At 42.6% G+C, this 12,146-nt stretch overlaps 1 protein-coding gene across 2 annotated transcripts in view; it reads left to right on the top strand.

Annotated features, from left to right (window-relative positions):
- nup37 (nucleoporin 37) overlaps nucleotides 1-8,199 on the top strand; it is a 17,221-nt gene extending 9,022 nt beyond the window's left edge. For both annotated transcript variants that reach the window (XM_010771546.1, XM_010771552.1), the window contains exons 6-10: nucleotides 472-562; nucleotides 7,098-7,279; nucleotides 7,378-7,428; nucleotides 7,810-7,903; nucleotides 7,993-8,199. In XM_010771546.1, coding sequence (XP_010769848.1) covers nucleotides 472-562; nucleotides 7,098-7,279; nucleotides 7,378-7,428; nucleotides 7,810-7,903; nucleotides 7,993-8,106 — 532 coding nt within the window. In that variant the 3' untranslated portion in view covers nucleotides 8,107-8,199. The remainder of the gene's footprint in view (nucleotides 1-471; nucleotides 563-7,097; nucleotides 7,280-7,377; nucleotides 7,429-7,809; nucleotides 7,904-7,992) is intronic.
- Nucleotides 8,200-12,146: the final 3,947 nt, after the last annotated feature.

The raw sequence follows: 12,146 nt of genomic DNA, 5'->3' as shown, positions 1-12,146 counted from the left end.
GGGGGGCAAGCAAGTAGCGGAAAAATAAACCTATCAAACTAACTATATAGTGGGGAAAGCCTTGGTGAAAAGGTGCGTTTTGAGGGCTTTTTTGAAAGTGTCCAAGGTTGGGGCGCTGCGGATTTCGGGGGGGAGAGAGTTCCAGAGGGTGGGGGATGCTACACTGAAAGCTCTGTCACCGAAAGTCCGCAACCTGGTGCGGGGGGTAGAGAGGAGATCCTGTCCAGACGATCGGAGCTTCCGGGATGGAGTGTGGTGGCGGAGAAGGTCAGACAGGTATTGGGGGGCGAGGGCATGGAGGGATTTGTAGGTCAGAAGAAGGAGTTTATATGTGATACGGTGCTTGACTGGGAGCCAGTGGAGGTGGATGAGGGTGGGGGTGATGTAATATAATGTCAGTACCAGTTCACTCAAAGCATACTAGGTCATACAATTGTATATGTATTTTAATGCTCATCTTTATCTCTACAGGGTGTGGGACCTGGATGGAAATGAAAGCACGACTCTCAGACTTCGCTCCCCGGGCATCAGTGTGTGCTGGCACCCAGAAGAAGCCTTTAAGGTATGAGGGCTTTGCTTCAGAAACATGCTCGTATTCTGAGGTCAAACTTTTGAACTGCAGAATTTATTCAGACGGATCAGGTGAGAAGTAAGGTGAACTGTGACTTGTGAAAAATGCAATGTAGGTGTCTCAGTGTCTAAAGCTAGGTGACTATTAGAAGAGAGGTCCGGTGATTTGGCCTTCCTAGATAAGTTTTGACTAGGCATCCTCATTCAGGCTTCATTCATTTTGTGACTGGTCAAACGAGCACAGTTAAGATTTCTGACCAAACATAAAATGTAAATTACTCTGTGAAATGTCCTCTAATGCAACATTGATTTGTAGACACTTTCCATAAGGCTCAAAAATAAACTAGCAATCAATGTTTAAAGCACAATGAAATCCAGGAAATGAGATTATATTTTTGATAAGGTTGTTCATTTCACTTCCTTTATCAACATTTAGCATCTCTTGCTTTGTCTGAAGGCAAAAGCCTGCTTTGCATTTACATTGACATGTTATTTATTTTTGGCTTTTATCCAAAGTGACTAACATACTCAAGTTCGGGATTAAGTATCTTGCCCAAGGACGCGACTTCATGTCAACGACAGGGGCTGAGAATCGAACCAGTGACCCTCTGATTGGTAGAAGCCCATTTTGCCTGCCGCCATTAAAGATAAATCAGAAACAGGTTTATTGCCAAGTAGGTTAACACATAGGAATTTGTCTTGGTGTTATTGGTGCATACATAACAGGGTGTCCGCGGGGTCTTAAAAAGTATTAAAAGTTGATAAATCAATTTAGCGAAAATGAAGGCTATTAAAAAGTATGAAACGGCCTTTTCCCAGGTATTACATTTTGTAGCTTGTTTTCAATAAGTATATTAATGGTCCAAAGAGGTTGTGTTCTACAGTTTGCCTGAATGTAATCATTGCGTAGGTGTGTAGTGTGATTCTGTGTAGTTTATTTATGGCATCCCGTTGGATTTGACGTCATCTGAACAGGACATCACACGCTCACTGACCGATAGCGCGCGAAGGTCCGTTTACGCCGGTTGTTAAACAACATCGTTATGGGGAAATGCAAGTCTGCATCCAAATCATGGTTGGAAGATAAAGAGGAAGGACAATCAATACTGTATATAGTAAATGTGAGATAAAGTGTGTCACCAATGTAACCGGTTAAAACTCAAAGTGGCGATGAGGTCTTAAAATGTATGGAAAGGGTCTTAAAAAAGGTCTTAAAAGGAATTACATTTAACTTCAGGATTCCTGCATATACCCTGCATAAACATTCATACATAAAAAAAACATTTTAAAAGAACTATAATATCATTAAAATATAGNGATCTTAGGCCGGTCCCACGTGCCTATTTTAGATTTAAAGTGGCGGGTCTCTGTATGTATGGTTCGAACAGTGAGATTATGTTGCCTAGCAAGGAAAATCGGTTATTGCGGGATACTTTTAGATGGTGTCCAAATGAGCAGATGAATGTTACGGACCTATGAGGCTCCGGCTGTAGCAAAGCTTAGCCTGGGGACGCCCCGAGTCTGGTGTGTTGTACTATTTTTTTTCTGACGTGGGCGGATGTTTGTGCTTATTCCTCAGTGCTTTGCGCGTAGGGAAATACTGCCTCAGAGTGATGACCTACGGACCGTGTGAAGGGCCCCCTCCTTTTGGCGGACTTTCGGTGATGGACTTTTCTGGGGGTTCTGGCATGGCATGGGAAAGGGCCGAGCCAGCGGCGGCCTTGTGTGTTTAGCCGCCCCCACTGGAGATCCCCGCAAGCCGGGAACATCTGCGGAACCTTCAGGGAACCGGCGCGGTGGCACCCCTCTCTCAGGGTTAAAAGGACTGTCTATATAGCGCTTTAATCTAGCTTAAGCCCTCAGCGCTTACATACTACATTCTCACCTTCCACCCTTCTTACCGTGGCGGTGTACCTTCTCTTAGGCTAAATTCCACTCCCCCACCGTGGCCTGCCCGGGGCAATCTCAGGGTAGTTCTGCCCAAGATCGGCGTTGGCTGCTGGGCGGGGTCGAACCCCCTTTTCTGGTTGAAGACGCCACCTTCCCTCAACGCCACAGCCGCAACCTGCACCGTTTCCTTCGCAATCTCTTCGGTTCTGGTTGATCGGCTGAAGGGCCCTACCACGGGGAGTCCGTATCCCCCAGTTGTATTGTGCTTTAGTCCTTTTACTCTTTTGTTCTCTCTTGTCTTGTTTTACCTTGTTTCCTGCCAACCTTCCATACTCCATCCCACGGGAGGTTTGAGGGGAGGGGGCTCATGGGCGTGAGCTGCCGGCTGTTAGCTCCGTGTCCCATCCTTCCCCCGATCTGCTTGGCCAGGTGGTGAATTGAGGAGACGAATCTGCAGTTCCTAAGTCTCTGTTATTGACGTCTACCTCTTTTACCTCCAGAGGGCAGTCTCGTGCCCGCTCTTCACGCAGCTTGCACACGACCTTCTGGTTTTGAATAGTTTTGCCCCGTCTGTGAGTGTTTCAGCTTTCTTTGGTGGAATGTGTGTTTTCCTTTTCTTTTTCCCTCATGATGTAGGAGTGATGTTCCTCTGGGGGCTCTGCAAGGTTTTGGATCAGTTTGGTTCCACTGCGAGTTGTTGAGCGTGCCGAGATCTGTCCTTGTGTACGGTAGGAGGTGTAGTAATCAGGCCTTGATTCGATCTGTTCTCCCCATGTCCTCTGGGGGGGTTCCGCAGATCTGTGGGAGGGTTGGACCGGACTACGCCGTGCGCTCACGTCCCGAGCCCGCCCTCCCTCCCGTTGAGTGGGTTTGGTGGTGGTCCGTTTTTTCTGAGGAGTTAACAAACATAGCATGGACAAGCGGGACAAAGGATGGTAAGTGGACATTAAAGGCACCCCAAACTTTGATAGGTTCGGCCCGTTGGAGTGCCCTGTTGTTCACCAGAATCCGAAGTGTTTGCAGATTGGGGACGGTTGCTGTGTGGCGACTTGCTTGGTGGAGATGGGTCGTCTTTCCCCGTAGGGGGTCGTCGCCCTGCACAGTCCATGCGATGTATTTTTTGTGGGCAAAGATACTTACCCTGTGCCCCGATTGGCTTGGCCAACGGTGTGTGATGTGGTGGTCCTTGGTGGTACCTGCGTGCGATGGGTTCGGGAATGGGATGCTGTGTATGTTAAAGCGCTTGAGGGGTCTAGTATCTGGTAAACGCTAATTATTACGCTTACGCTTTGGAGTGGTGGTGCACTCCTTTGCGCAGGCGGTTCCCTGTGGGTTTTCCCTGCGAAGTTTTCCGCGCGGTCTCCGTGAGGCGGTCAACCATGTCCGCCGTGCTTCGTCATTCTGCTTGCGGATCCAGCCAGAGCCGCCCTGGCCAGCCACAGTTGGCCAGGTGCCTCCACCGGATCCAGTTGTCCTCCCCATTATCTCTTGAGGGCTTGGTGTTCCCACTTCCACGGCGGCTAAACATCCTGAGATGAAAGATAAAGCAATTTTCATTAAATCCGCCAAGTAAAGAAATTAGTATTACACTACCAGACTCCGGGCGTTTTTCCCCACGGCCTTAGACTGCCCGCTACCACCCGGGCTTTATTTAAGTTGCCTCGTACATTCATCTGTTGTCATTCTTGTGTCTCTTTTTATTATGTACACCGCATACGTTATTTTTCTTTGTCTTTTGTACATATTTTTTTTCTTTCTGTCTGTTATTCATATTCTTATGTTTGATTCTGCACTTTTTTATATGTTTTATTTATTTTGTGCTTCGTGGGGAGCTCGGGTCTGAGATGTTCTTGCCTTTCTCACTGTAGCTCATCTTAAAAAGAGAAATAAGCGATTGTAACTATTAGAAACAACCTGTCCCATTAACAGCCCAACCGTAATTAAAAAGAGCATTTCCTTTTGAGTACTTTAAGCATCGAAGGCAGTCTTTTGGAACCCTTACTTGAAAGTAGAAGGAGAATCCTTTAAGCCCGGTCTGCTTTTTCTGTCAGCTCTGATTTCCTCGGGGCACCGACCCACAACAATGCTGAAATCTTCTTTGTTCTTGGGTACTACTTCTGTAGCCCGTAGCATCAGTTTTAGGGGTATTATCTAACTCATTCATTCCAAAGTATATGTATTGGCGTGTTTGTTGCTGAAGGGGACCGTTTGAGGTTTCGCCTTCCCGTTGGCGGCTGCTTCAACTAGGAATTTGAACTGGATGTTATCAAATGGTCGCTTTGATAACTGCGTTATGTTTGAAGTCTGTTCGTTACTGTTCTCTAAGAAGGGGTAGTCGTCCTTCTTGATAAGGGAGCCCAGCATGGGATGGTACTTTGTACTATTTATGTTTTGCATTGTTGGATGCTCTGTAAAGGTTGCACTTAACTACTTTAAAAAACCTTTATTATTCTTTTGATCTATTTAGTTTGCATTGTTTGCAACTTGTTGGTATCCATTCAACTTTCTAAGTTGTCAATTCTTTTCCGACAACCACCTTTGGTCGGGTGGTCAAACTGAGTCCAGGCGGACTGGTGTCGGTGTGTGGCTTTTTAGATGTGTTTCGGGGTGCCTCGCCCCTGGGGTAGTACTTTCTGCTTAGGTCGTTCCTTTCTCCTCCCCTCCTCGTGTGGGTGGAGTCACTAATGCGTTACAGAGTTCTACCTTATGGTGCTGGGCCCCCTACAACTGCTTCAAAAGCTCACGCGGACCCACAAGCTGAGAGTTGGTTGGCTGTCCCTGCTTTGTTGGTTTCGTGGGATTTACATACCTTTGGTTTTGTAGTTTTATTACTTTATTGTTTGCAACCTCATCCTTTTTAGTTTCGTTTATAAATATTTAATTTGAAGATATGTCTCCTTGACGAATGCTTCACTGCATTTTAGGTTATCTGTACTCTCAGCGTTGCTCCCCTTTTCTTGAAGACGCATATTTCCTCGTTTAGAGACACCAGTACAGTAGGTACATTGCATACAAGTAAGAAGTTTAAAAGCATACATTTGATTTAATAACTAATTACTTTCAGTGTATTTCAATTATTATGTTTTTTGAAATAAGCAGCACGCTTTTTATTGTGAAGCTGAATGACTCAAAACTGGGTTATTCTTAGCAACAATATCATGTCACATGTTCATATTACTTGTGAAGTATGAAGTGAATTAAGGATACTCCCCCTAATAAAACATGTTTGTTCTTTACTAGGGCTTTCTATTGAGTGGTAACTAGTTGAATCAAATGATAGATTTTCAGGCGTTGTGTGTGTCTGGTGCTCTGTAGGAATCAAGCTGACAGAAGCATGACGGGTGCTTTAACGGTTTCTCCTTCTACTTCAGGTTAGGGTTTCCAAAATGGATGCTTCGATGTTCTTTTAGTTACTCACAAAAGTGTAATAGCTTCTTTTTTTAAATTAAGTTTTTGTGTGTGTGTGCTGTTATTGGACAGTTTGTTTTCTTTTAATATGTTTACATCTGCTTTATTTCTCTTTTTTTAAGATGAGCTACAGTGTGATGGCAATGAAAAAATCTTATGACCGAGCTCCTCCAACAGGCAACATATATAAAAAAATACAATTATAAAAATTGTGCAAGAATCTATATACATGTAAATAGGAATATGATATATACAAAGACAGATATGGAATTAAATTTGTTACATTAGGGGACAAGTTAATACGGTTTATTTGCGTGATACTATTTAGGAATAGTAGTCACAGGATGACACAGATGATGTTTATCGAGGCACTTAATAGAAGCTTCAGTGTTTTGCGTTTCTTTATGGGCTTGGGATAACTGTCCGGAGTCCTGGTAGGTTGTTGATACTAATTTTTTTTAACTTGGCGGATTTAAATGATTGCTTTATTCTCATCTCAGGTGCTTATGCGCAACACATGAGTGGAATCACCTTGCTTCAAGAGAAAGATGACTACTGATCGGTGGTTTGAGGTCTCATCTGTGCACTTTGCTGTCCTACTCAGTTTGATCACTTCTGGATGCTGTTACTGCACACAGCCATTTGAAAGAGAAGCACAGGCGGAACCAATTGTGTTTAATCCCAGACACTATGTTGAGTATCACGTCAAGGGTGAAACTATTCGCAGGACACCTACAGGAACTGTAGATAGGTGGGCACTCCGTTGGTAAATGGTAAATGGACTGTACTTATATAGCGCTTTATCCAGTCTTTAAGACCCCTCAAAGCGCTTTACATACTACATGTCATTCACCCATTCACACCCATTCATACAGAGCAGTGTACCTTACTCTAGGACCTAACATTCACACACATTCACACACCGTTGGCCATGCCATCGGGAGCAACTCAGGGTTAAGTATCTTGCCCAAGGATACATCGACATGTTGACTGCATGGGCTGGGATCGAACCCACAACCTTCTGGTTGAAAGACGACCACACTCCCTCACAGCCACAGTCGCCCAAAAGGATAATGCATTATGTCTTACATATTGCACATTATTTCCTGTAAATCAAAATATTCTTTTGACTGTAGTCAAGACAGAGCTGTAATGGATGCTGGGGATTCACCCACAGCAGAAACATGAACTATAATGATTGTTTAATTGACCCGTCTGTTTTGCTCCAGTTAATGGTGGCAGAGAAGAAGGGAACTATTCGCTTCTATGACCTGGTTACCCAGCAGGCCATTCTGTCCCTGGACTGTGGTCAGTCCCCACTCATGTCCGCAGACTGGTGCCTCACAAACACCATCAAAGTAGGGGCTGTGGCCGGCAACGACTGGCTCATCTGGGACATAACTCGCTCCAGGTAACTAGGGGAATGTGGGAAATATGATGATGAATTGGTTTAGTTATGGTGCACTATAGGATGAGATGTGCTTTAAACCTTGTTTTTATTCTTTGCAGCTACCCCCAGGAAAAACGACCAGCTCACATAGATAAAGCAAGGTTATTCAAGTAAGAAACATTTATTTCTTCTCTATTTTTTAACTGTTGTAAGGCTTTCTTTTTGCTTTTTTCATCCATAACATATTTTTTCAACTGATTTCCCCAGTATTTTATCGGCTCATGCATACATTCTTGACAATTTATGAGTTTAAAAGAGTTGTTTTGTAACGTATGCTTTTTGCTAGTTTCCTGGTGTTTAGCACATAGGTGTTCTTAGCGGTCACTTACTGGGAAAAGATTTTAAAAAGTCCCTCCTGGCCTGCTCTGATAAGATAACACATATTCATATGGGTTTGTTTTTATGTACAAACATTTCAAGTAAAATTCCAAACGTTTGATTTAGTTATCATGTGTGATGACATTTGAAAGACATGTTTTACCCGTCCTTAGGTGGTCTCGAGCCAATCAAAACCTCTTTGCCACCACTGGATGTCCAGGAAAGATCTGTAGTCAGTTATTTATCCACCATCTTGGTCACCCGCAGGTGAGCAATAGGCTTTGTACTGTTATGATCACTTGTTTCTACTGTTCTTCACAGCTCCAATCTCATGTCACAAACTGATCTCGTTTCAGCCGGTTACTATTGGATCTGCCACAGTGGGATCGGGCCTCAGCTGGCACCGCACGCTCCCGCTCTGCGTGATCGGCAGCGACAGGAAACTCTGCTTTTGGATGACTGAAATGTAGACATCTGTACTGCACCTTCCGTGTTAGATAACCCAACTATGTCCAACTAAGTGTTTTCTATTCTGTTCAATAAACTAAATATTTTTCCTAGTATCTACAGAGTTTCTATGGAATTTAATGGATTGGCTGCAAGTTTGAGCTTTGTTCTTTCTCATTTCAGATTCAGGTCAGCTACAGATTAAGAGCTTGTTTCACTTTTCTCTTAAAAGCAAGTTTTATCACCTGTCTGTTGTGTCCTTCCAAAAGAGCTGAAAGGAATGCATCAAGGCGTCGGCGCCAACTCTCCCCTTCACCAGTCAACATGATCGTTGCACTACAGGTGTTCAATATCAATGATACGCCTCTAAATCATATCAATAATATATATTTTTACAAGCTGTTCCACCTACCACAGACATGAAGATCCACAGAAAGGTTAAAATGTAAAACTAGGAGGTCTGGCCGTGTTCCAGCTGTTAGATAAGGCCGGGGTTGTACGTGTAATCATAGGAAGAGCTTTGGGAAGCATTGGGGCCATCTCAAGTCAACCCCAGGCCATTCAGAGTGAGCAGGTCATGAGGATGCAGGGAGAGGAAGAGATGCACATCACCTTACCTTAGGGTATAATTATCTATGCTCCGCAGACCAAACATGGAAGACAAGGGATCATTTGGCAGAAACTTGCAATTCCTCTTCGGCTACACAAAGACTCATTGTACTGTCACAGGAATGCAATGTGTGAGAAACCACCATCTCCACTTTCAAGGCAGTCGCATGGCCGCTAAACTGCAGAGGGCATTTATTTAATTAACTTGATCATGAATCATTCTCGGTGACAGCTGATCACTCGTTTCCACAGATGAACTTAATCTTGCAGTGTGCATTCATACTCTGCCGTCTAACAGAGGCGTTTATTGTGCTTTATTAATGCACAAGGCAGCTGAAACACTAGGTTGTATTGTACAGCATGGCCTCTGTGCGACAGAACATAGCAGGTGGAGACCTCCACTCTTTCAAACCGGTTCGTCAGCCCTGTATATTTCTTGGACGGGGCGCGTTAACCGCCGTCCACAAAGCATAACATGCTACTGCTCTCCTGCTCCGCACTTTTGTTTGAACAAGTCCAATGTGGTTCCACTCTCTACGTTTGCTGTGCTTCAGGTGCAAGTGGTGCCCGAGCAGCTGCATGTAACACAGAGATGTGTAAGGATGCCATTTTCATCTGTGCACTGAAGGATTTCCAAAGAGTATAGGAGCTCCTTCAGAGGACACTTGAACTGAGCCACTTTCCGCCTTCGTTTCCTTCCAGTGACTCAACAACACCATCTGATGGCTGATGAGCAGAATAGCAACAAAATGTAATTCTCATCTTTGGAGATGATTTCTACAATATTTGATCCATCTTGGAGATCATATAAACTCACCTTTCCTGGAAACGGGTCCTCAGATGTGACTGCCCCGGGCCTCCTGTCACCCTCAATATAGCCTGAATGAAGCCTCACAAACAGTTCGGATCTCTTTAGCCGTGTGTGGACTAACAACAAACAGTGAAATGGATGAAAGAGAGATCAGATCGCCTTAAAAACGTTCTCCTAATCTCCCTTCTCGGATAATTCTTCAGCGGCCCTGCCAACTCTAAGCCCGGGCTCAACAAAAAGAGAGCAAATCAAAAATAATGAGGAGCATAATATGAGGGGAAATAAGGACGGAGATTAGAGCTCTTTGAGGCTGGTGTTTGATTAAATCTCACGGCTGCTTTGTTGTGCAATGCTTTTCCCAGAATTAAGAGAAGGTTGGTATCGATGAGCCAAACAGAGATCGCAGTGCTCAGTCACTTTTTAGTCGTATACTGTTACTTACTAGAAAGTGAGCAACCTTCAGTATCAATAATGACTTAACATTAAGAACTTCTTACATGATGGCTTATTAGAATATGAGAAACCCATTTATTTATTTATTGTGGCTAATTTAAGAAGTTATGTTGAAGATGGCTCACCAGAGAAAGCAGCTGTCATGCTTGGGAACATTAAAAACCATCAAACCAGCTGTTTTCATGTGCTGGCTACACAAATGTTCTTTTCGAAGAAATAAATCAATGTTTTGGGATTTACGCTTGCCAGAGGGATGAAAAATAAAAATCTCTGCTCTAACAAATCAGGACATGCTAGACTATCTTACTATAACGTCTGCAATAGCTATCAGACATCAATGGGCTTAACCCGAAAATAAACCCTCTTCAACTTAGTTTGTTTCTTGAAAAGTATTCATCCATCTCTTGGTATTCATGAGATGGAGAGGACACCATGTTAAAATAATGACAAATATGTAATTGTATGCAATTTTGCCGGTTGGGGGCAGAGCATTTACACAGGTCTTGTGATAACGCTCGTCTCTGGCAGCCTCGATTTCGACCTTCTGATCACATTTAAGAAATTGGGACGTCTTTCAAGTCGAGTAAACGAGGAAAGATGAATTGAGAAGGAAACTGGAATGAACCCTGAAACAAGGAGGAAACAGCTGGCCTTGCTCTGTAATTATTTGTTCCTCTTTCTCCCTTGTGGGACATAAACCTTCGTCATTCCTTGTGTTTGGCATAATGTGGATCCTCAACCCCTCAGTCTGAGTGCTTTGCCAGGTCACCTTGGTCTTCCAGTTTTCATTTAGCTTGGAGCACTCTTGAGTCTAGCTTCTGCCTTGTTTGTGATCATGTTCTTGCTAATGTTTCAATGGTTGTGATCCCTTGCCAGACCAGAACATGCCACATAAATCTGTCAACCATCCCTCGGAAAATACCTCAATCGGTTTTATTTTGTGTTGTTGTCTCGCAAGCATTTAGAACCTTACTATTGGGTTGACTTGCTTTGCTTTTTTTTGAAGAACCTTTGTTTTTAGGTCAGACTTGTTGGGAAAATGCATCCTGATATGTCCCTGTTTTTTCCCTGGTTGTTCCCTATATGTCCAGCTTGTATCTTCATTCTTCAACCTTAACATGTAGAGAAATATGGAACTCCTCCTTAAACCCACAAATTATGCTTTTTATTCTTGTCTTTCTGGATGGATATAACAAAGGGGTTTGAAATTGTAATAATAGAGCAGTCATAATAACAACTTTTGGTGTACGACATAAGGTTTAAGAAATAATTATGATAAACAATACTTTCTTCGGTTTTAGACCATTATTGGTTCAAGAAAATTGCATATTGATGAAAGAACTCCCTCACCAAAAGCAATGAACTATTACATTTTAACACTTGAAAGATTTGTATTACAAGTAAAAAATATAAATACATACAGTGTATATACTATATAGTAAATATAGTTCGATTAGTTGGTAATGTAAAAAATGAAAGAGGTGTATATAGCTGATTAAATAAAAATGATTGAAGCCATGCCTATATATCCTTCAATAAGTTAATTAAGTTTTTTATGTCTGAATCCAGCTCAGTTATTTCCCAAAATGTTGAACTGTCCCTTTAATGGCTTATATAACAGATCTATAAAGCATTGGTTAGCATTAATATTATGTATTAACAAAGCTATCTTGTTTTTTTTTAGGCCTTGAATCCCCTGATTCCCTCCCATCTCACGCAGTATATTTCCTTGTTGTAGTATTCAGACCTAAAGACAAAGTGAACCTCATGACCCTGCCAAATACTAGCCTCAAAAAGATTAAAATATAATTAATGCAAATAAACTACTTCTGCAAATAATAATATTCATAATCGATTCAAAAATATAAATACTATATTATAATATAGTTGTAATAAAGTCGAGACAAAACATGCTTATGACATGCTCAAAAACAGATATTTCTTAAATCTGTATTCAAATTCCCTCTGTATCAACAACTACACACACATTTATATCAGTATTTCTCTATATTGTGGTTGACATGATGATGACTGTTATGAGTTAAGGGGAGAGGCTGAGCATCACCATGAAATGTGCAAATTGACATAAAAATGAATAAAAGGGGAAAAAATGCTCCATGTTTTTTAGGCTGCAAACTTTAACTGTTATGTAAGCCAACTAGATAGACAGTATATCACTCTTCCTCCTGT

Source organism: Notothenia coriiceps, unplaced genomic scaffold, assembly GCF_000735185.1.
Source record: "Notothenia coriiceps isolate Sejong01 unplaced genomic scaffold, NC01 NC01_scaffold00000339, whole genome shotgun sequence".
Taxonomy (NCBI): Eukaryota; Metazoa; Chordata; class Actinopteri; order Perciformes; family Nototheniidae; genus Notothenia; species Notothenia coriiceps.
The sequence above is the reverse complement of the archived record's forward strand: the minus strand, read 5'-3'. Positions and strand labels throughout refer to the sequence as shown.